At 45.2% G+C, this 24,169-nt stretch overlaps 1 protein-coding gene across 1 annotated transcript in view; it reads left to right on the forward strand.

The window, feature by feature from the left end:
- DCTN2 (dynactin subunit 2) overlaps positions 1–24,169 on the forward strand; it is a 141,185-nt gene that overhangs the window by 57,514 nt on the left and 59,502 nt on the right. Inside the window, exons 4-12 of the mRNA XM_063952351.1 lie at positions 1,914–1,975; positions 3,768–3,866; positions 9,875–10,035; positions 10,637–10,787; positions 10,886–10,951; positions 11,039–11,077; positions 12,211–12,288; positions 12,631–12,702; positions 22,560–22,662. Coding sequence (XP_063808421.1) covers positions 1,914–1,975; positions 3,768–3,866; positions 9,875–10,035; positions 10,637–10,787; positions 10,886–10,951; positions 11,039–11,077; positions 12,211–12,288; positions 12,631–12,702; positions 22,560–22,662 — 831 coding nt within the window. The remainder of the gene's footprint in view (positions 1–1,913; positions 1,976–3,767; positions 3,867–9,874; positions 10,036–10,636; positions 10,788–10,885; positions 10,952–11,038; positions 11,078–12,210; positions 12,289–12,630; positions 12,703–22,559; positions 22,663–24,169) is intronic.

Below are 24,169 nucleotides of genomic sequence, written 5' to 3' on the forward strand. Positions count from 1 at the left end.
GAAACGCGTTGGACCTTCACCCAGAGACCTCATGCTATATCAGTTAAGATTATATATGCTATTACTCCACTTTTTAAATGAGCTTATTTGCACATATGCCCATTCCCTTTTTTTTTTTAAAAGAACTGTCTTTTTAGAACCATATTTTATGTAAGAGACTGTTTTTTAACTTTTAATTAATATTTTTTGTCTCTCTCATTTACATTGCACTTTAAATTCATTCCTAATGTTGTGAAATAAATTGATAATATATGTTTATAAATCTCATATATCTTTTTATATTTATTATACTTGGCAACATACAAACACCTTAGGTCGCTCATACCCCTATCCGGTATCCCTATCCTTTGTTTTGCGGCAACATACCATTGCCGTTTTCTTAGGGGGCAGCTGACGCCCAAATAACTGGGAGTTTTTTAATTGAGAGTTTGTGTTATCACAAGTGGCGCGGCATTCTCTTGCTATATATATATATATATATATATATATATATATATATATATATATATATATATATATATATATATATATATATATATATATATATATATATATATATATATATATATATATATTTTTTTTTTTTTTTAATTTAGTTAACAATATGTATGTGTAATACATTTCAATTAAATATTGAGCAAAATATCGATTGCTACACGTAGGTAAGCAGAGCAACCTATCAATCTAAACTTTTGCAGCTGGAGTTTACTTGACCCAAACCATGGAGTTTTCGCACATTTCAGCTTGCACCTCAGGAGGCTGCGAGCTGAAATTTGCCTCCCCCGCTGCATGCATTCAGGAACTGAGCAACAATTGAATTGCTCCATCAGCCGCCATCTAGTGGCAGCCAGGGGAAAAACACAATTGATTTCCCCCCACAGCCTGTAAAATGACAGTTAGAAGCTGGTTGGTACTTTGGGGCATTTAATAATGTGTTATTCTCATCACTAGTTACTATTCTTAAATGGTGCTCCAACCAATCAGCTCCCAACTGTCATGTGTTTAAAAAATCACAGTAGCAAATTTGTTAAAGCATTGGCAAGATTCGAAACAAGTGATGACAAGAATCACTCGTTATTAAATTGCCCCTTCTATCTCTCCACTTTTTTTCTCGAAGCCTTGATATATCCCCCCCAAGTTATGTAAGTGGGATTTATAAAGAAAATGAAATACACAGTTCTTAATTAACAAGTAAAACCTTTTTGTCTTAGAATAATTTCCTTTATATTATTTACTAAGTAAATAATGCCCGCGCTTCTATTTTACATAGAGAAGAAAATAGAAGAGTGGCCATTATATACTTAGAAGGGTTATCCAATTTGCTGTGACTACGCGATTGCGGCTAATATTATTACGCCTATCTCCCGAAAAATCGCAGCATGCGCGCTCCTGTTTATTGCACCTATCCTATTCCAAATCAGCGGTAACAGCAATCGTGCAAAAATTCTAACTGCCAAAAGCATAGGAAAAAGTGAAGAAATGTGCCTGTAACCTCAAAAATGACAATCTAATATTGGAAAACATTATAGAAGTATATTAGTGGCCATAATATAACTAATTGTCATTAAATCGGGTCAAATGACTGTTATATAATTTTTTTTATAAATGCTGTAAAATGATGAGCTATTTTTTTTTCTTTCTGCAATAAAAGTGCTCTCATTAAATTTGGGGTGCGAAAAAACCCGAATTAGTGCATTTGCAGGTGCTTCTCTAACTAAGCAGACACAGCTAGAATGACATCTCTGCAAACTTGCTGTGCTCGCAAGTGTGTGGCTTGACTGATAGAGATTGCACAGTAACTCTGATGCCTTTATACCCGTATGACATCTCAAAGAACGCTGTCCTAAGAATGTTGGAGGAGCTCCGGTTTGGAATAATTGAATAACTTCTGACAAATTTGTCCTCTTACACAGATTTTTCTGATCGTATCAGCAAATCAAAGAGAACAGGTTATGAGTCTGGGGAGTATGAAATAGTAAGTATATGGATGTTGCGGGAGATTATATTTAGTGTTTGGATGCATAACTTGGATTTCTGCTGTTATTTCTTTGGGTAGATGTAGGCACATATTGTGTAGTTACACATTAAATGAATATGTAAATTTAAGAGTATCAAAGAATAAATTCATATTTTGGAATACTTTTAATCATGTTTTTGGGTTGTTGTTTTTTTTTGTTTTTTTTGTTTTGTTTGTTGGGGGGGGGGGAATGTTCAAGTCTTTGACCTTGAACCTACTCTTGTGGTTTATCCAATTAAAGCTTGTTATGTTCTGAATTAAATATTTTTTCTCTTCTTCAAATATCTCAGTCCTGGCCTGAGAAAATTAGCTTTGGTTTTTTGCCATTTTCAAACTGTTGTAAACTAAAAAATATGTGAGATAAAGAAGGAAAATGTGTGTTTGAGGCACTCATATAGTATGACGTGATAAGAGAGTAAAAGTAAGTGGTGAGGTAGTTTTGCAGTGGGTTACTTGACATGGAATGACCCTTAACTATCTTGTCACTAAGATTTTCAAGTTTAAGGACAGTAATGGGATAATGCATTGTTTTGTTTTTTCCAATATCATCCTTACAATCTCTTTCGCATCCCTCCAACGTCAGTATCAGCAGTACATATATGATGGATGGGAAGTAGATTGTCTAAAATAGGTCAAATGCTGAGCGGAAATAGCAGGGTTTCACCATTTGCCTAGGTTATTTTCCATATAGTACTGTATTATGTGCTTAAGAGGCTTTTTATTAATGCCATTCCCATAACATTGTGCAGAAATGGGAGTTTCTGCATAATTTGATGTATATCCACTGTGTATGAATAGCCAAATGCCAGAAATCTCCTGCAAAAGGCTTATTAGTGCTGCGGATTACAGTGCCCGTTATTAGCAGTGGTGACTATGGTCTGACCCCTATGTACCGTACAGTTTGGCCCCATTGGTTTATGTCAATATCAAATTCTCGCAGGAGAGGGAGCATACTATCCCTCTCCTGTAGATTCCATTCAGCTCTGTAATCTGTCACTGTGCGCAGTGTTCGTTTCTCAGAAGGCATCTTTCACAGTTACCGCTGTCCCTGCGAGTGAGTTAGTACATATCTGGGGCATTAGTCTGTAGCGAGACAGGATGTTAGTAATCACGGCACCGTCCCTTAGGGCTGTAACACACTGGCCGGTTTCTCCCGGATGGCAAAAAGCCGGACAAACTTTGTCCGGCTTTTTGCCATCTGGGAGAAACCGGCAGAGTCTGTCACACAGGACGGCTTTGAGCCGTGTCAGACACGGCCTGGAAAAAAACCGTTGTGTGTGAAAGCTCCCCTTCACACACACACACACACACACACACACACACACACACACACACACACACACACGGTTCACTGGCTGCAAAGACGGGCCGGCGCCCGTCCGGCAGCCGGACCTTCCAGTGGTGAGACCCGGCTGCAACCCGGCAGCCGGGCCGGGGCCGTGCAGTGTGAAGGGACCCTAGCCCTCACACTGTTAACTACAATGCCGACACGGGAAAAAGCCGTCCGGCTTTTTCCCAGCCGGCAAAAGCTGGGTAGTGTGTTTTAGCCCTTAGTGTCCCTGTGCAATATCTGCATGTCTTATCCATGCTTTAGGATTGTTACAAAATATTTTGTGAAAATCAAATAAATACATATACCTGTTTCATGGAACTTGCTAGTGTATTGTTGTGATCACGTACTGTATTAGCATTTCCTTATCTTATTTCATATTTCATTGGTTGTAAACCCTGATGATTGTTTCCTCTGTAGCTGGGGGAAGGAGTGGGGCTGAAAGAAACGCCACAGCAGAAGTATCAGCGGCTGCTGCATGAATTCCAGGAGCTGACACAAGAAGTGGAGAAGATACAGGTAAAAGTTTCCATTCCCTTGATTGCAGCATTTCTATTCCATTTTTCATGATGGCCAGAAAGGGACACGAAAATCCTTAGCTGGCTATACATGCTTTTAACGCACTATAAACAGGCCAAATACATATTTTATATGATACAGATGACCAAACACATCCTACAGTTACACACTCCTCAATTAAAATATATTACCATTAACCATGATTAGATCGAATTTAGACATAAGGCTGGCATTTTCTCTCAATCCGTCATGTGTGTGTATAATGCTGATTTCCCTCTTACTTGTGTATAATGCTTATTTCTCTTACGTCCTAGAGGATGCTGGAGACTCCAAAAGGACCATGGGGTATAGACGGGATCCGCAGGAGCTTGGGCACACTAAAAAGACTTAAAACTGGGTGTGAACTGGCTCCTCCCTCTATGCCCCTCCTCCAGACCTCAGTTAGACTTTGTGCCCAGGAGAGACTGGACACACACTTAGGGGAGCTCTACTGAGTTTCTCTAGAAAAAGACTTTTGTTAGGTTTTTTATTTTCAGGGAGCCCTGCTGGCTACAGGCTCCCTGCAGCGTGGGAGTGAGGGGAGAGAAGCATGACCTACTTCTGTGAGTTTAAAGGCTCTGCTTCTCGGCTACTGGACACCATTAGCTCCAGAGGGTTCGATCACTTGGTGCGCCTAGCTGCTTGTTCCCGGAGCCACGCCGTCACCCCCTCACAGAAGCCAGAAGGCGGGTGAGTATGAGAGATCAGAAGACTTCAGGACGGCAGAAGACTTCAGTGACGGAAGGTAAAGCACAGCGGTAACGCTGTGCTCCATGCTCCCACACACATCTCACCAACTGTTGTCACTGGGTGCAGGGCGCTGGGGGGGGGGGCGCCCTGGGAGGCATGGTACTGAAGTTTTGTAAGGGCGGCATATGATTGTGGGTGCCGAGGCACCTTTTACAGACCCCCGCCGGCATTTTACATGAGTTTGAATTTGGCGGGCCGAAGCCGCCGGGAAGGGGGCGGAGCTTTGGTCCGCGGCTCACACGCGCCATTTTCTCCCTGCACCAGATGGAGGGAGAGACGCTGCCGGGACCGCCACGCTGATTTCAAGTAAAGGGGGCATCTCCAGAGGGGAGCCGCAGTGGGGTACCAGTCTTTTTGATAATAAGGCAGCGCTGGGTACATATATTCGTGTACCAATATACAGGTGCTGGGGTGTGAGCTGGCATACTCCCTCTGTCTCCTCTTCTGGGCTGCATTGTGGGCCTGTCACCTTGCTGGGACGGTTCTGTGTGGGTTGTGTGTCGGTACTACGTGTCAACATGTCGGAGCCTGAATGTTATCCACCGGAGGAGGTTATGGGAGGTGGGGATGCGGGGCTAGATGTAGCACTGTCGACGCAGCCGACTCCTGATCTACTAGCACTCCTTAATACAATAAATTCCAATGTAGCTTCTTTATCTAAGAGGTTAGATAAGTCTGAGTCACAGACGCAGGTGTGGAAAAAGTCCATGGAGGAGGCTTTATCTCAGGTACAGACCCCATCCGGGTCCCATAAGAGGCCTTTTACTCAAGTGGGGGATACGGATACCGACACGGACTCTGATTCCGAGGTCGATTTCACTGAGGCTGTGTTACATCCACGATTAGTTAAGAGTATTCAGTACATGATTGTGGCTATAAAGGATGTTTTGCAAATTTCTGATGAACCTGCGGTACAGGAAACAAGGATTTGCTTGTTCAAGGGAAAGAAACCTGAGGTGAAGTTTCCCCCCTCTCATGAAATGAATACTCTTTGTGAAAAGGCTTGGGAGTCGCCGGATAAGAAATGGCAGATTCCCAAGAGGATTTATATGGCGTATCCTTTCCCCTCTGATGACAGGGAAAAATGGGAGACTTCTCCAACTGTTGATAAAGCTCTATCCAGTTTGTCTAAGAAGGTGGCGCTTCCGTCTCCTGACACGGCAGCTCTCAAGGATCCGGCGGATCGCAAGTTGGAGACGTGTCTGAAGTCCATTTTCGCTAATACGGGTGCATTGCTCAGACCTGCTGTGGCGTCGGTATGGGTGAGTAGTGCTATTGCTAAATGGGCTGAGAATTTAGCTAGTGACATGGATACTCTTGATAAAGATAATGTCCTTCTAACTCTCGGTTATATTAAGGACGCTGCGTATTACCTAAAGGACGCGGCAAGGGACGTCTGTCTCTTGGGATCAATGCCATGTCGATATCTGCCAGGAGGGCCTTGTGGATCCATCAATCGAATGCTGATGCCGACTCCAAGAGGTCTATGGAAGCTCTACCCTTTAAAGGTACTGTCTTGTTTGGGGACGGCCTGGCGGACCTAGTCTCGACCGCGGGTAAGTACTCTTTTCTTCCTTATGTTCTCACACAACAGAAAAAGGCACCACATCAACAAATGCAGTCCTTTCGTCACAACAAATACAGGCGTGGGAAAGGTTCATCTTTCCTCGCCTCAAAGGGTAGAGGACGGGGAAGAAAACTTCCTGCAGCCTCAGGCGCACAGGACCAGAAGTCCTCCCCGGCTGCTACCAAGTCCACCGCATGACGCTGGGGCTTCCCTGGGGGAGTCCGGACCGGTTGGGGGCCGTCTTCAGGTATTCAGCCAGGTCTGGATTCAATCAGACCTGGATCCTTGGGTGTTAGAAATCGTGTCTCAAGGATATAAACAGGAGTTTCAGGAGATGCCCCCTCACCGGTTCTTCATTTCGGCATTACCAGTGGTTATTCCGGACAGGGAGGTGGTCCGGGCGGCGATTCAAAAATTGTGTCTACAGAAGGTCATTGTTCCCGTCCCTCCGTCCCAGCGGGAGGAGGGGTTCTACTCGAGCCTCTTTGTGGTACCGAAACTGGACGGTTCGGTCAGACCAATTCTAAATCTAAAATCCCTCAATCCATACTTGAAAGTCTTCAAGTTCAAGATGGAATCCCTTCGAGCGGTGATTGCCAGCCTGGAGGGGGGGGGGGGGGGGATTTTATGGCGTCAGTCGACATAAAGGATGCCTACTTACATGTGGCGATATATCCTCCACATCAGGCTTTCCTCAGGTTTGCGATACAGGATTCTCATTACCAATTTCAGACGTTGCCGTTTGGGCTTTCCACGGCTCCGAGGATTTTCACCAAGGTCATGGCAGAAATGATGGTTCTTCTTCGCAAACAAGGGATTTCAATTATCCCATACTTGGACGATCTCCTGATAAGGGCGAGGTCCAAGGAACGGTTGCTGAGAAGTGTAGAGTTGTCACTATCGGTACTGCGACAGCACGGTTGGGTGCTCAATTTGCCGAAATCCCAGTTGATTCCGACCACTCGGCTTCCTTTTCTGGGCATGATTCTGGACACGGAGTTACAGAAGGTATTCCTTCCAGAAGAAAAGGCTCGGGAACTGCAGACGATGGTCAGAGAACTTCTGATGCCGACGATTGTGTCGATCCATTATTGTACTCTGGTTCTGGGGAAGATGGTTGCGGCGTACGAAGCCATTCCATTTGGCAGATTTCACGCCCGCGTGTTTCAGTGGGACTTGCTGAGCAAATGGTCCGGATCTCATCTACACATTCACCGGAAGATAAGTCTATCTCCCAGAGCCAAAATTTCTCTCCTGTGGTGGCTACAAGCTCATCACCTCCTGGGGGGATGCCGATTCGGTATCCAGGATTGGGTACTTCTGACGACAGATGCAAGTCTCCGGGGCTGGGGCGCAGTCACCCAAGGAAGAAATTTCCAGGGAAAATGGTTGCTCCAGGAAGCCGGTCTCCACATAAATATTCTCGAGTTAAGAGCCATTTACAACGGCCTGCTCCAAGCAAGAAGTCTTCTTCAGGATCGACCGGTCCTGGTACAGTCAGACAACATCACAGCGGTGGCCCATATAAACCGGCAAGGCGGAACGAGGAGCAGAGCGGCAATGGCGGTGGCCACAAAGATCCTTCGATGGGCAGAACAACACGTCAGCGCACTGTCAGCAGTTTTCCTACCGGGGGTGGACAACTGGGAAGCGGATTTCCTCAGCAGACACGACCTCCATCCGGGAGAGTGGGCTCTGCACCAAGAGGTATTTGCAGAAGTGACAAGACTCTGGGGAATTCCGTTGATAGACATGATGGCGTCTCGGCTCAACAAGAAGCTCCCGAGGTATTCTTCCAGGTCAAGTGACCCACAAGCCACTGCAGTGGACGCCCTGGTGTCTCCGTGGGTGTTCCAGTCGATGTATGTGTTCCCTCCACTTCCTCTCATTCCAAAGGTGCTGGGGATCATTCGTCGAGCAAGGGTTCAGGCGATTCTCGTCGTTCCAGACTGGCCAAGAAGGGCCTGGTACCCGGATCTTCAGGACTTGCTGGTGGAAGATCCTTGGCCGCTTCCTCTAAGAAAGGATCTGTTGTTGCAGGGTCCATGCGTGTTTCCAGACTTACCGCGGCTGCGTTTGACGGCATGGAGGTTGAGCGCCAGATCTTAGCTCGTAAGGGTATTCCCAGGGAAGTCATTCCAACTCTCATTAAGGCTAGGAAAGCGGTTACGGCGAAACACTATCACCGTATCTGGAGGAAGTATGTTTCCTGGTGTGAGCTTAAAAAGGCTCCTGCGGAGGATTTTCACTTGGGTCGTTTTCTCCACTTTTTACAGGCGGGCGTAGATGCAGGCCTGAAATTGGGTTCCATCAAAGTGCAAATTTCGGCTTTGTCTATTTTCTTTCAAAAAGAGTTAGCTGCCCTCCCAGAGGTTCAGACCTTTGTGAAGGGTGTGATGCATATCAATCCGCTGTTTGTACCTCCTGTAGCTCCATGGGACCTCGATGCCGTCTTACGGTTTCTCATGTCTTCCTGGTTTGAACCTTTGCGTAAGGTTGAGTTGAAATTTCTCACTTGGAAGGTCATTATGCTTTTGGCGCTGGCATCTGCCAGGCGAGTGTCGGAATTGGCAGCTTTATCGCATAAGAGCCCGTACTTGATTTTTCATTCGGATAGGGCGGAATTGAGGACTCGTCAACAATTTCTACCGAAGGTGGTTTCTTCATTTCACATTAACCAACCTATTGTGGTTCCGGTAGCTACGGAAGAACATCTCTGGATGTTGTAAGAGCGTTAAAAGTATATGTTTCTAGGACAGCTGTTACTAGGAAAACTGAAGCGTTGTTTGTTTTGTATGCGGCCAACAAGATTGGTCATCCCGCTTCAAAACAGACTATTGCACACTGGATTTGTAGTACGATCCAGCAGGCTCATTTTTCGGTAGGACTGCCGATGCCGAAATCGTTTAAAGCCCATTCTACCAGGAAAGTGGGCTTATCTTGGGCGGCTGCCCGAGGTGTCTCGGCGCTACAGCTTTGCCGAGCAGCTACTTGGTCGGGTTCGAACACTTTTGCTAAGTTCTATTAGTTTGATACCCTGGCCGATGAGGACCTGGCGTTTGCTCAGTCCGTGCTGCAGAGTCGTCCGTTGGAGCTTTGGTATAATCCCCATGGTCCTTTTGGAGTCCCCAGCATCCTCTAGGAAGTAAGAGAAAACAGGATTTTGGTACTCGCCGTTAAATCCTTTTCTCCTAGTCCGTAGAGGATGCTGGGCGCCCGTCCCAGTGCGGACTATTACTTGCAGTGTGTTTTTTTACTGGTTAAGTTAGTTTGTACACGAGTTGTGTATTGGTTTGTTGCAGCTGGTTGCTGGAGTTTTATGCATACTGTTATCTGGTTTGGCGTTCTTCCGGTTGTACGGTATGTTTATGGTGTGGGCTGGTAGTTTGGAAGCCCTTAGTTAAAACAAAAATCTTTCCTTGTACTGTCCGTCTCTCCTGGGCACAGTTCCTATAACTGAGGTCTGGAGGAGGGGCATAGAGGGAGGAGCCAGTTCACACCCAGTTTTAAGTCTTTTTTTAGTGTGCCCAAGCTCCTGCGGATCCCGTCTATACCCCATGGTCCTTTTGGAGTCCCCAGCATCCTCTACGGACTAGGAGAAAAGGATTTAACAGTGAGTACCAAAATCCTGTTTTCCCTCTTACTTGTACAGAGTACTGTTAAGGAATCTGCCACTGAGGAGAAACTGACTGCAGTTGCGCTGGCCAAGCAAGTTGCTGCTTTAAAGCAACAGTTAGTATCCAATCACCTGGAGAAGTTGCTGGGCCCTGATGCTGCCATCAACCTGACGGATCCTGATGGAGCTCTAGCAAAGTGAGCACATACATTTTATATACTTATATTGAAATGGGTGATTTGTGCGCCGGGAGACCTGGGGAAGATTGTTTGCTGCAAGGTTCCATCACAGCCCTTTGCTCTAATACACTGTATGTTATTAAGGCAGGAAAACATTGCTTTTTTGCTTGCATCTAATAGAAGTGCAAGCAAAAAATAGAGGAAAATGTGCATACAGTATCTGCACATTGTTTGTAAGTAAATCAAAAAAAGCAAGCAACTGGGTAAAACCATGTTGCACTGCAGGTTAGGCAGATGTAACATGTTCAGAGATATTTAGATTTGGGTGTTGTATTTTTTTCTGTGCAGCATAAATACTGTCTGCTTTTGCATGTAGCCGTCAAATGTTAGCTTTAATTTTACGCTGCAATTTAGATTTGTTTGAACACACCCCACCCAAATCTAAACTCTCTGCACATGTTACATATGCCCTACCTACATGGTTTTGTCCAGTTGCTTGCTTTTTTGCTTTACTTACACACATGAATCCGGACCATTGCACGCAGCTAATCTGCCCCATAAGCTGTGGCTTTAACACTCTGCTGCTCTTATTTGATCTGTTTGTTTTTCTGTCTTGTAGACGTTTACTAACTCAGTTGGATGTTGCTAAAACCAAAACGAATCCGGAAGGGAAAAGCGCTTTGAAAGGTTCAGCCCAAGACAATGGTGGATTGGTGACTTATGAGTTACATTGCCGTCCTGAACAAAATAAGTTTTCCCAAGCTTCAAAGGTGCTGTGACATGCATGGTGCTAGTATTACGTAACATACATGTCTGCGTGTTGTGTTTTGACAACAAAAATGCCAATGTTTTTCTTCTTGTATAACAGTTGGCAGAGATGGAAAAGAGACTGGGTGAGCTGGAAGCTGCAGTGCGCTGTGATCAGGACACGCAGGCAAGTTATTGGCTACCTGAGCCGTATGCATGACATTTTTTACACGATTATTAAACTACCATTCCATCCTTCCCTTTCTTGTTGCAGAATCCCCTCACTGTTGGATTACAGGGATCTAATTTAATGGTAAGTATTTTGATCTGAGTGGTTGTTTACATCCCATAAGGAAATGTAATAGTCACTATGGTAAAAAAAACAACAACTAAAAAACAGACACAGAGTGGATGTATGGCTCGACATAGACACCAGACGCGTGATTTCAGGAAATTTATGGGACTTACCAGTAACAGGTTAGCAAAAATCTGACACCTAATGCAATGCCTAAGACTAACTTAAGTAGAGTGAAGAAAAAAAGGTTTAGGGGTTAAAAGACCAGTGCCCTAACCATTTGGGCAATCAAATCTGACCAAATGGTGTTGTTTGCTGCCTTGAAAGGAGAAGAGGAATCCAGATCCTCTCCCTATAGTATCCAATGTAGATAAAGTATTTCTGGGAAGGCTTCCCCAATTAAAGAGTCTATGATATTTCTTTACAAAAAACAACCAGTATGAATTCACATACAGTGCATTGCAGCGTGCTGTGTATGGGGCTGTGACACCCATAGAGTGGAAATCGAACATGTGGTGAGTGCAGCAAGCCCGTAAGGGGCTTTCTAACGCTCGCCCCCTTCCAGCATACTGACGGCCGGGATGCCGTTGTTTGTATGCTGACAGCCGGCATCCCGACCGTTATTTCTACTGATCCCATTTAGTCCATTGTTTTATAGCCAGCATTAATGTTTACAGCAATTTATGCTGCAGTTGTTCTTGGGATCTTACCAGATGGGCTACCCTTCTATTAGAATATGCATCAGTAAGCATTGGGTGCCCACTATTTCTTCGTTGGTTCTACACATTGCCCTTGCTTGGACCACTTTTGGTAGATGATAACTACTGCATACTGGGAACACCCCACAAGACCTGCTGTTTTGGAGATGCTCTGACCCATTCATCTAGCCATCGCAGTTTGGCCCTTGCTCAGATCCTTAGCTTTCCCAATGTTCCTGCTTCAAACTTCAACTGAATGTAAACTTGCAGCCTACTATATCACACAAATTGAAGTGGTGTCATTGTAACAGGATAATCAATAATTACTTATCCTGTCGGTGGTTTTAATGTTATGGCTGATCGTTGTGTAATACAGGTTATTTTACATATATTCATGTGACTTGTGTAATAAAATTATAGAAAGACATTCAATCCAGAATTCTGTCTTTGCAGGACACGGTGGAAATCTTACAGGCTAAAGTGAATATGTTAGATGTAGCATCGCTGGATCAGGTGGAAGCCAGACTACAGGTGCAGCATTCATTTATGGCTCTTGTTTTTCTGTGGCTTTGTTTCCACCTGCAAGGAAAGGAAATTATAATGGTCTTATGGAATGTTCAGCATTTTCCAAAACCATTGTGAGGACCTTTATGAAGATTGTGTAATTAGGTGCTGTTTCTCATAGCAACCCATGAATGGCTGCTTTTATTTTCTAAACTGTACTAGGAAAATTGACACCAAAATTGTAATGGGTGAGAATCACCCTTCCTGCGCGGTTTGCAATTCACCAGTTTTCCAGAGATGTTCTCAGTATTTTACTTCAATATTACTGTAAAGTCAATGTGAAGGCAGACATGTTGTTTTGTTTTATAGAGTGTCCTGGGCAAAATGAATGAAATTGCAAAGCACAAGGCGACCATTGAGGATGCAGACACGGAAAGCAAGGTAATATTTCTAACTTAAAATCCACCTAACCATTATAATTCTTTTGTTACCTGTAAAGTTGTTACTCCAAGGAGTGGATGTTGTGGTTTAACTGAAAATTACTGAGCTACCAAAGTCAAGTAAATTAGTTATTTTGTTAATTCTTCTTCTGTAAATGGGCTCGGAGTGAGGGTACTTCCTTAGACAGAGAATGGGTTTTATTTTAGGACACATCATTTGAGACTGACCTATGTGTCGGGTAATGTAGACTTCAAAGGGTCTACTTTCTCATCCAATTGTAGGACACAACCATGGGCAATCATTCACTAGAACTTTGTCACTTTAAATGTATTCAGACTGTTTAATCTTGTCCCTCTTCTATGTAGTCATCCTGCATGACTAGATGACAAGCTACATTCTTGTGGCAGACTGCAGTTCCCTGGATTTCACATTTACAGTAGGCAAGGTTATGCCAGAAGGGGGCTGTACGCGTACTTCACAATGTAGTGGCCAGTAATGTGGAGGCAGTATAGTGACCCGTCTTTGGCAGTGATTCGTTCATGGACTGAAGCCTTCCAAACCAAACACATTGCCAGCAGCTCCTCTCTTGTATTACAGCTGCAGAGAAGTATTATAAAACTGGGAGAGGGTTTTGAGTGGATCTGGGTGATCTATACTATTTTTAATTGCTGAATTTTCTGTGCCTGTGATTACAGAGGCCATTACTGTACGGTCTTATTTTTGTTTTTTCCTTACCTTAATCTTCATGTCTGAGAAGGGGCGTAATTCCAAGTTTGAGATGGGAGAAGTATTTCAGCAGTAACGTTTTATACTTGTGCGAAAAGTCAGTCTAAGCCAGGCATGTCCAAACTGTGGCCCTCCAGCTGTTGAGAAACTACACATCCCAGCATGCCCTGACACAGCTTTAGCATTCTCTGACAGCAAAACTGTGTCAGGGCATGCTGGGATATGTAGTTTCACAACAGCTGGAGGGCCGCAGTTTGGACATGACTGGTCTAAGCAGACACGGACACCTTATGTGCAGCCACTTATCTAGCACAGTCTGTTCCTGAGCTCACGCATCATGCTGTGTAACTTCTGCTTATAGGGAACCGTTCCTCATCCTCTCTTGCCTCAAAAGACTTGGGTACGTTTGGCCAGTGGTCATCAGATTGCTTAGCAACACCATTAGACAAGCTTGTCTGGCTGAGTCACTGGTCAGAGTTTCCTCCTCTTTTGGTAAAATGTTGGTGAACTCGTCAGGTGCTAGGCATGAAAAACCTCAATGTTCTGCATTATCCTAGAATGGAGAGGGTATAATTGGGAGTGCTCTTCCCAAGGAAAGGATGATGTGGCATTAATCATGTGTCCTCATTCTTGGACAAGACTTATATGCGATGGTATGCAGTAGATAAGACACTCATCCTCCATGACAGTGACAAAGCATGGACTAAGTCTGAATGGAAATCTTTTAAATATCCATTACTAACCCCCTATTCATTCCCAACAGGGATTTAAATAAGTAGGAAAATACACCTAATGTGGATTTCCCCAGTGGCACGATTGTCTAGGACTACCACTATTGCATTCTTGCATGCTTCTTCCTCTTACACTTAAGAATATAGAAAGTTTTGTGACTACTCTATGTACTGGCTGGGAATGCTCAGTGATACACTTCCACTTCAGTACAGCAAGGCTGTGGAGAAATGGTTTGCAGTTTTGGAGGCCTTGGGCTGAATTTGGCTTTGGTTAAACCCTTCTGAGAAACTTCTGAATAACTCTGTATGATTATTATATTATAGATAAAATCTCACTTTTGGTAGCCTCTGCTCACAGAACTGTTTGTTTCAAGTCTTGGAACCATTGAATTTTCCGGTTCAGGTATTCAGTCCAATTTCCTGCTAGTGTATTTTCTTTGTTTTGGATCCTGCACACTACTGGTACATGTGAAACGTGGGTGTTGAGAGAACTGTCCTCTGCTTCATATGAATGACATCATAGAAGTACAGATGTGTCCTCTTACATCTTTGCTCCGTGCGTTACACATTGCATTACGCATAATGTGTGAGTGCTGTGTGACTCTGTAGCGGTGAGTGTTTTTTTTTGTTTTGTTTTTTGCATTTGTTCTGTGAAAATGCATCTTGGACACAAAGTGATGTAATAGGATGCAAAAACAGCTTCTGCTGATTAAAATGATATGCAGCATACCTATATTCTGTGTTCCAAGTATTTTCTTTCCCTTTACACCTTCCCAACAGATAACAGAGTCAAATGGGAGATACCTCCGCCAGTGGATCCGTTGCCTGTCCCAGGGGCCACAACCTTGAAAGATTGTCTGGCAACTGTTTGTTGGAAACAACCCTCAAATCCATGCACACGGCAGTGGGAGTTTTACTCAGGCCGGCTCTAGGCTTCTCTTGGGTAAATAAAGCTGTTGAGAAATGGGCAGAACAGTTAGTCGAGGGTCTTCAGTCAAATGTTTCGCAAGCTGACCTGATCCCCCTAGACGAGCATATCCAGGAGTCTGCGTTTTACCTTGGAGATGCCTCCATGGATAGTGGCCAGGCAGGTTCCAAATCCCGGCATAAGCAGTCGCAGCTTGCCGCACCCTATGGCTTTTGGCATGGTGGCCGATGCAGAATCAAAACATGCTTTGGAGGCACTTTCGTTCACTGGGGATATATTTGGTCTGGAACTGTGCAAGTTGATTTCTCTGGCTACTGTTGGCAAGATTACCACCTTGTTCCGAACCGTGATTACACCGCATTGTTCCTACTCAGGACTCTCCTTTCTGACCCCTACCAGATTTTGAAAAAACAGCCAGAGGTGCAGAGTTCTGCAGTTTGAGGCGGAATGACCAAGGGTTGGCAACCCAGTCCTTCCCATAGTCCAGACCCCAAGCCGGCAGACAAACTGGTGGCAAGGCGGTCTTCATTCACACCTGGGGTCCCCACGGTAGGTGCTCGCCAATTTCAGTTAAAGGGAGTTTGGTTCCGATGTTTGGGTTCGCAATCTTCCCATGGATACAAGATAGTTTGTTTCATCTCCCCGAGTTTGGTTTTTCACCACAGGTCTTCCGGTTGCAAGGCAGAAGCAAAAGGTGTTGCAGCAGGCGTTTGCCAAGTCTTTCGCCTGCGAAGTGTTTATTTCAGTCCCAGTGCATCAATGAACTCGGGGCTTTTACTCAAACCTGTTTGTGGTTCTGAAGCCGGGCGGTTGAGTCCGGCCCATTTTGAATCTCAAATTGTTAAATCTTTAACTTTTCACCAGTTCAAGATAGAATACCTTCGCTCGTTGATTGCAGGTCTGGAGGCTGCTGAATTCCTGGTGTTCTTGGACATCAAGTATGCTTACCTGCACATTCTAATCTAAGAACCGTATCAGGCATTACTCTGCTTTGGCCTCCGGTAGGGATTATTGCTCATCTCCGGTCCCTGGACAACCTCTTCAACAAGGCTCCATGTTTCCCTGACGCTCCAGGTTCTCATCCAACATGGCTGGATTGTCAACTTCCAGAAGTCCAACCTGGTGCCGTCCCAACGTCTTCAGTTTCTGGGGATTATTCTGGACACAATGCTCAAGCGATTCAAGAATTGGTTGGAATTAGGTAGGCCAATCCTGGGATTGATTTGCGCATGCCCTTTTTAGTTATTTATGCAGGGCAGCACCTGCAGCACTTAGCTCAGATGCTGCCCAGAGGTGCCCAGCAGTGTGGCATGTCAGAGGTCTCGCTGCGCAGCCCCATACCTGCACGCCACTTCAGCCACACCCCCTGCTTAATGACTGTTTCTCCCAGCAGAGCGACTGTATGGTGTGTCATGTCATCTGGAGTGCCAATCCCAGGAATCCCGGAAAAAATGATTGGCCTCCCTAGTCGGGATGGTTCTCAGACCAAGGAAGGAATCTGTTTGCCTTTGTATTCTCCTCCTGGGCAGGATGGTGGCCTTCTTCAAAGCCATTCAGTTTGGCATGTTCCATTCCAGACCATTTCAGTGGACCTTCTGTCTCAGTGGTCGGGGGCTCATCTTCAGATGCAACATCCGGTGCATCTGTCCCCTCTGACCGGCATCTATGTTCTGGTGGCTTCAGATTGACCATCTAACAGGGTCGCTGCTTCGGTATCTGGTATTGGATTGTCCTGACAACAGATGCCAGACTGCGGAGCTGGAGTGCAGTGGTACTAGTCTGGAAAGCCTCAGAAAGACCTCATAGCCTCCCAGCAGAATCACAAGCCCCCAAGGTATTGCTCCAGGATGTGGGATCCTGCAGCAGAGGCAGTAGACGCTTTGATAGTTCCATGGCGGTACCGTCTGGTGTACTTGTTTCCGCCTTTTTCTCTCTTGCTGCGGGTGCTCAAGCGCATCAAGTGCGAGTCCACCACAGTTATCTTGGTGGCTCTGGATTGGCCTCATCGTTTGTGATACTAGTAACTTCTGCTGCCTCTCGTGGACGAACCATGGCCACTGCTGCTCGGGTCGGATCTTCTTCAGCAGGTTTATTCGTGTACACCACTTAACCGCGGCTGCGTTTATAGCTTGGCAGTTGAGGCTGCAATCTTAAAACGCAAGGGTATCCCGGAAGCAGTGATTACTACCATGCTTCAGGTTCGGAAGTTGGGGACTTCAGCCCACTACCATCGTATTTGGTAGTCTTACATGGCATGATGTGAGTGGCGTGGGTTCCCCATCACTACTTCCTTTCCAGCTTCCTCCTCTGCTACTTTTCCTACAAGCGTGGCTGGACTCTGGGCTTCATTTGGGGTCGCTGAAGGTTTAGGTGTCTGCTCTGTCCATCTTCTTACAGCACTGCTTTTTCACATAACTCATTTAGTTCATGGGAAGGAGGAAAATTCATAACCTGTTTCCTTCCCTTAAACATGTGTATCCTCGTGTCGGGCACAGAGGGCTCATCAGTGATATGTAAAACATCTTTTATTGCAATAATCATGCACTGAATACTTTTTGACACCCTGGGGTGCAATCTTGCTTCATCATAGTCGACACTGGAATCAGAGTCCGTGTCGGTATCTGTGTCCCCTATTTGTGAGAAGGGACGTTTCTGAGACCCCGACGGGTCCTGTGAGTCAGTGCCATCCGTAGATTGAACACCTGTCGACACCCTGGACTCTGCTTTGTCCAGCCTTTTATGTAGTGAAGCTACACTTGCATTTAACATATGCCGCATATCCATCCAATCATGAGTCGGCACCGCCGACTGTGACACACCACTAATCTGTTCCACCTCCTCTTTGGATAAGCCTTCCGCTTCAGACATGCCGACACACACGTACCGACACCCCACACACACTGGGATATAACTATAAGGGGACAATTCCCTAAAGAAGGCCCTTTGGAGAGACAGAGAGAGAGTATGCCAGCACACACCAGCGCCAAACTGACCCAGGAAATCCCAGACAGCGCTTTTATTTTTATATATATATATATATATATATATAGATATAGATATAGATATAGATAGATAGATATAGATATAGATATATATATATATCTATCTATTTCCCCCACTCACTGCGCCAATTATGTGCCCCCCTCTCTTTTTTCAGCCCTCTGAGCTCTTCAGCAGGGGAGAGTCCGGGGAGCCAGCGTTCTCTGCAGCTTCTGTGGAGAAAATGGCGCTGGTTAGTGCTGAGGGATCAAGCTCCGCCCCCTCCCGCGGCGGGCTTCGGTTCTGTATCTGAAAATGGCGGGAATCGTTTATTTACTGCCTCAGCAGCCTAATAACATCCTTTTGTGCCAAAACGAGGTTTATTGCTGCCCAGGGCGCCCCTCCTGCACCCATCAGTGCCATGTGTGTGTGTGTTATGTGGGAGCAATGGCGCGCAGCTTACTGCTGCGTGCTTACCTCAGGAAGATCTGAAGTCTTCTGCCGCCTGACGTCGTCTTTCTTTTCTAATACTCACCCGGCTTCTTTTTTCCGGCATCTGTGAGGAGGATGGTGGCGCGGCTCCGGGACGAACCCCAGGGTGAGACTTGTGTTCCGACTCCCTCTGGAGCTAATGGTGTCCAGTAGCCTAAGAAGCAGAGCCCTTAAACTCTTAAGAAGTGGGTCTGCTTCTCTCCCCTCAGTCCCACGATGCAGGGAGTCTGTTGCCAGCAGAGCTCCCTGAAAATAAAAAACCTAACAAAATTCTTTTCACAGAAAACTCAGGAGAGCTCCCTGTAATGCACCCCATCTCCTCTGGGCACAAGATCTAACTGAGGCCTGGAGGAGGGGCATAGAGGGAGGAGCCAGTTCACACCATACTAGAAAGTTCTTTTAGGTGCCCATGTCTCCTGCGGAGCCCGTCTATACCCCATGGTCCTTACGGAGTCCCCAGCATCCTCTAGGACGTAAGAGAAAAACACAGGCTCCAAAAAGTGGTCAGGTCTGCAGAGAAGATCATCGGAGCGGACCTTCCCCCTGTCCATGGTCTATATCTGTCTAGAGCCAAAAAACGGGCGACTAGGATAGTTAAAGACCCGCATCACCCTGACCACGGCACGCTCAACCTGCTGCCTTCTGGCAGACGATACAGGGCCATTCCCACCAGATCCAACAGAAGCCTCAAAAGCATCTTACCTCAAGCAGTCCACCTGCTGAACTTCTGACCAACCGCCCCCCTGGTAGACCGCTCAGTCACTCTACTCTATCTCTCTGCACGTAATGATCACTCGGTTTCCTGTGGTTCTTTTATCTGAAGAATGCACATGTCCCCCCCTTGTTTACTTGTTCCCTTCGTGTCTGCAGCACTGTAAACCGAAAACAAATTCCTAGCCGATAAAGCTGATTCTGATGCACAACATGGCTATTTTATTTATCAGAAGCCAATGAACCCTTGTTTGTGCAGAAGGAAGGAAACACACACACACACACATACACACTTCGCACAGATAGGGCCTTGGTGGGAATTGAGCCCAAGATTTCATTTTGTGAGGCAGGAATGCTAACCATTACACCAACCACACTGCCCAGAAAATCATTATTAGTAGATGTAACAATTGCGTACTATTTTTAGAACAATATGGGACATTTAAATGTTTAGAATTTATTTTCCTGGGGATTTTAAATCTATAGACACTTGCCAACCATGGCATTACTTTTAGAGATTTACAGGTATATGCCATTCCGGGCGAATTGCTGCACTTTTTCGCCCGTCTTTAAATTCGACACCATTCGACCGTCGAATTCCGGCAGGTGGGTGCCGGAATTCGACATATTCAATAAAAAACGAATTCGACAGTCCCGCTGTCAAAAAACGGCCGATTTGACGGATTTTGATTCGATTTTTAAAAATGTTTAAAAAACGGTAAAAAACCCGAAAAAAATTTGCGTGGGGTCTCCCCTCCTAAGCATAACCAGCCTCGGGCTCTTTGAGCCGGTCCTGGTTGCCACAATACGGGGAAAAAAAATGACAGGGGATCCCCCGTATTTTAACAACCAGCACCGAGCTCTGCGCCTGGTCCTGGTGCAAAAAATACGGGGGATAAAAAGAGTAGGGGTCCCCCGTATTTTTTGTACCAGCACCGGGCTCCACTAGCTGGACAGATAATGCCACAGCCGGGGGACACTTTTATACCGCTCCCTGCGGCCGTGGCATTAAATACCCAACTAGTCACCCCTGGCCGGGGTACCCTGGAGGAGTGGGGACCCCTTCAATCCCCCCCCCCCAGCCACCCAAAGGCCAGGGGTGAAGCCCGAGGCTGCCCCCCCCCATCCAAGGGCTGCGGATGGGGTGCTGATAGCTATGTGTAAAAATGAAAGAATATTGTTTTTTTACAGAAGAACTACAAGTCCCAGCAAGCCCCCCCCCCCCCCCCCCCCCCCCCCCCCCAGAAGCTGGTACTTGGCGAACCACAAGTACCAGCATGCCGGGGGCAAACGGGCCCGCTGGTACCTGTAGTTCTTCTGCAAAAAAAAATACCCAAATAAAAACAGGACACGCACACCGTGAAAATACAACTTTATTTCACACATGCCGACACATACATACTTACCTATGTTGACACGCTGACTGCCACGTCTCCAATGTCGACGAATTCGGGGTACCTGAAAATAAAATTATACTCACCTGATCCAGTGTCCGGTTCTTTTATTGTAATCCACGTACTTGGCAAAACAAAAAAACGCATTTACCCGAACCAGACGGACTGAAAGGGGTCCCATGTTTACACATGGGACCCCTTTCCCCGAATGCAGAGACCCCCCGTGACTCCTGTCACAGAAGGTCCCTTCAGCCAATCAGGAAGCGCCACTTCGTGGCACTCTCCTGATTGGCTTTGCGTGTCTGAGCTGTCAGACGCGCATCGCACAGCCCCCTCCATTATCTTCAATGGTGGGAACTTTGCGGTCAGCGGTGAGGTCACCCGCGGTCAGCGGCTGACCGCGGGTAACCCCACTGCTGACCGCAAAGTTCCCACCATTGAAACTAATGGAGGGAGCTGTGCGATGCGCTGTCTGCCAGCTCAGACGCGCAAAGCCAATCAGGAGAGTGCCACGAAGTGGCGCTTCCTGATTGGCTGAAGGGACCTTCTGTGACAGGATTCACGGTGGGTCTCTGCATTCGGGGAAAGGGGTCCCATGTGTAAACATGGGACCCCTTTCAGTCCGTCTGGTTCGGGTAAATGCGTTTTTTTGTTTTGCCAAGTACGTGGATTACAATAAAAGAACCGGACACTGGATCAGGTGAGTATAATTTTATTTTCAGGTACCCCGGATTCGTCGACATTGGACGGCGTGTCAACATAGGTAAGTATGTGTGTCGGCATGTATGTAATAAAGTTATACTTTCACGGTGTCTGTGCCCTGTTTTTATTTGGGTATTTTTTTTGCAGTAGAACTACAGGTACCAGCGGGCCCGTTTCCCCCCGCATGCTGGTACTTGTGGTTCTCCAAGTACCGGCTTGCGGGGGAGGCTTGCTGGGACTTGTAGTTCTTCTGCAAAACAATATTCTTACATTTTCAACAAGGCTATCAGCCCCCCATCCGCAGCCCATGGATGTAAGCCTCGGGCTTCACCCCTGGCCCTTGGGTGGCTGGGGGTAGGGGGGGACACCTTAATTGAAGGGGTCCCCACTCCTCCAGGGTACCCCGCCAGGGGTGACTAGTTGGGTATTTAATGCCACGGCCGCAGGGACCGGTATATAAGTGTCCCCCGGCTGTGACATCATCTGTCCAGCTAGTGGAGCCCGGTGCTGGTACAAAAAATACGGGGGACCCCTACTCTTTTTGTCCCCCGTATTTTTTGCACCAGGACCAGGCGCAGAGCCCGGTGCTAGTTGTTAAAATACGGGGGATCCCCTGTAATTTTTTCCCCGTATTTTGGCAACCAGGACCGGCTCAAAGAGCCCGAGGCTGGTTATGCTTAGGAGGGGGGACCCCATGCATTTTTTTTTTCAGATTTTTACACCATTCCATTTAAAAAAAAAATAATTTAAAAAAAATATATATATAAATAATACTTGTGCCTCCTAAATAGACAAACCAAGTACCTAATCCCTTCTAATATAAATAGATATGCTATTACTAATAAAAAAAACACAAAAAAAAACATGTTTTTAATTTTTTTTTATTAGATTCCGCCAGCAAAGTGTGGCGGATTGAAAATGACGAATTTATTGTCTAAAAGCACTGTTGTCGAATTTACAATCTTCAAATGAATGTTCTTTTGTTGAAATGCCGCATTTGTACCATTGCAGAAATGTCGAATTTGACAAATGTCGAATTTCAAAAAGTCAAATTTGGAATGGCCGTTTTTTTGACGAAAAGTACTGATTTTGCATTGTCGATTTTTTTTTTTTGCGAAAATGTCCGTTTTTCGACATTTTCGGGAATTCGACCGCAATTGCATATACTCCTTAAACAACCTAATTTCCTTCCAGGTGCATCAACTCTATGACGTTGTTCAGAAGTGGGATTCTATGTCTGGCACGCTGCCTCAAGTTGTTCAGAGACTGGTGTCATTGAAACAGCTTCATGAGCAAGGTAATGATCTATCTCCAGAGAAAGACCGGTTTACGCAGTCTGGAATTTTGTATGTTGGATGTGTTATGTACTAAACCTTTTTTGGATTTTATTTAGACGTTAACTCCAGGCATTTACTAAAGGCATAGGTGTTGGCGCTTTTTGCAAAACATTTCCAAGACATCCAGCATTTTGTGCACTAAAGATAATTAAATATTTTTAAGATCTTTAAATATCTTGCATAAATAATTTTATTGGTGAAAGTTGGCAAGAAATCTAGATTAGTTTTGTCAAATCTGGAGGCTATGCCAAGCAGGTCTGGCGACCCGCCACTAGTTTTTACTGATCTTTATGATTGTAATTGTAATGCTGAACATGCACAGTAAGAATAAGCAGTCAGAACACATTAACTAGAGCATTTATTATTGGAAATAAGAATACGGTAGATGCGCAAGGTGTAATGTTGCATGATATGGGGTCTTTAGTGTTGCACTTGGCCCTGCACACTCTAAAAATATTATACATTCGCTAAAGATGCTGGAAATACAATGTTACTATATTATTCCAGTATAGTGCATCTCTTTCTAAAGCAAATATGATAGCTTTTCCATACAAAGAATTGCATGATGCCACCCCTTAAGAAAATGGTAACAAGCAAGCTTTTATTGCCAGGAGCTGCATCTCACTAGTACAGCTTTTGATGTATTGCTGTATGAGAACAACATTTTCTCTACTGACACTAAATTCAGTAATGTATAATTTAGATCTGCTTAATTCTAATCCCAAACTACAGTGGAAAACATTTCTCCATTCTAAGGCCATATTCTGATTCATCGTAAGTGCACACACTGCAAATGCACTTTGGAACTGGCTAGTGTGTTAACCCTTTGGTGTAGAGTTGGGAAGAGTAACCTCTGACGCACCTTTTTTATACCACTATGACTTTCATTATCCTGCTACTTCTAAAATGCTTTATGTATTTGTATTTTGTTTCTCTTAAAGTGTAAATACGGCTTTGTCTGTATATCTCTCTCTAGAACTTTGAAATCCATTTTGTGTTCTTGGGAGGTTCTGTGTGTGTGTGCGTAATGGACTTTGGTAGGACTAGCCACAATGGTTTCGAAGAGTAGCCATTTCGATAGGAGAAGAACATTGTGCGCGGACCATGCCTCCACATAAATTTTGATAGGGCAAAATATGTTTGTTCTGCACTTGTGTACGGTACCTTGATCTCCTCTTATGTAATTGGGGTTTTCTTGGTGTGTTCAGACGATGACTGCATAACAGGACAATAAGGTAATCTTTTGCTGACCACATGCCCATGAATCAACCAATCCAGAGAGTGCATTTCTGCCAGGTAATCCTGCCATGCTATTGGCATTTCTACCTGCTGCCACACAGTGAAAGAGCATGCTGGCTATATTTGGTATGCTGCAGTTATTGCGTGTATCCTATTCAGCTCCGAAATACTGTGTACAACATTTATTTGATGTATTAAATCATTTAAAGTAGCACTTTATTTCCCATT

Source organism: Pseudophryne corroboree, chromosome 2, assembly GCF_028390025.1.
Source record: "Pseudophryne corroboree isolate aPseCor3 chromosome 2, aPseCor3.hap2, whole genome shotgun sequence".
In the NCBI taxonomy this organism is placed as follows: domain Eukaryota; kingdom Metazoa; phylum Chordata; class Amphibia; order Anura; family Myobatrachidae; genus Pseudophryne; species Pseudophryne corroboree.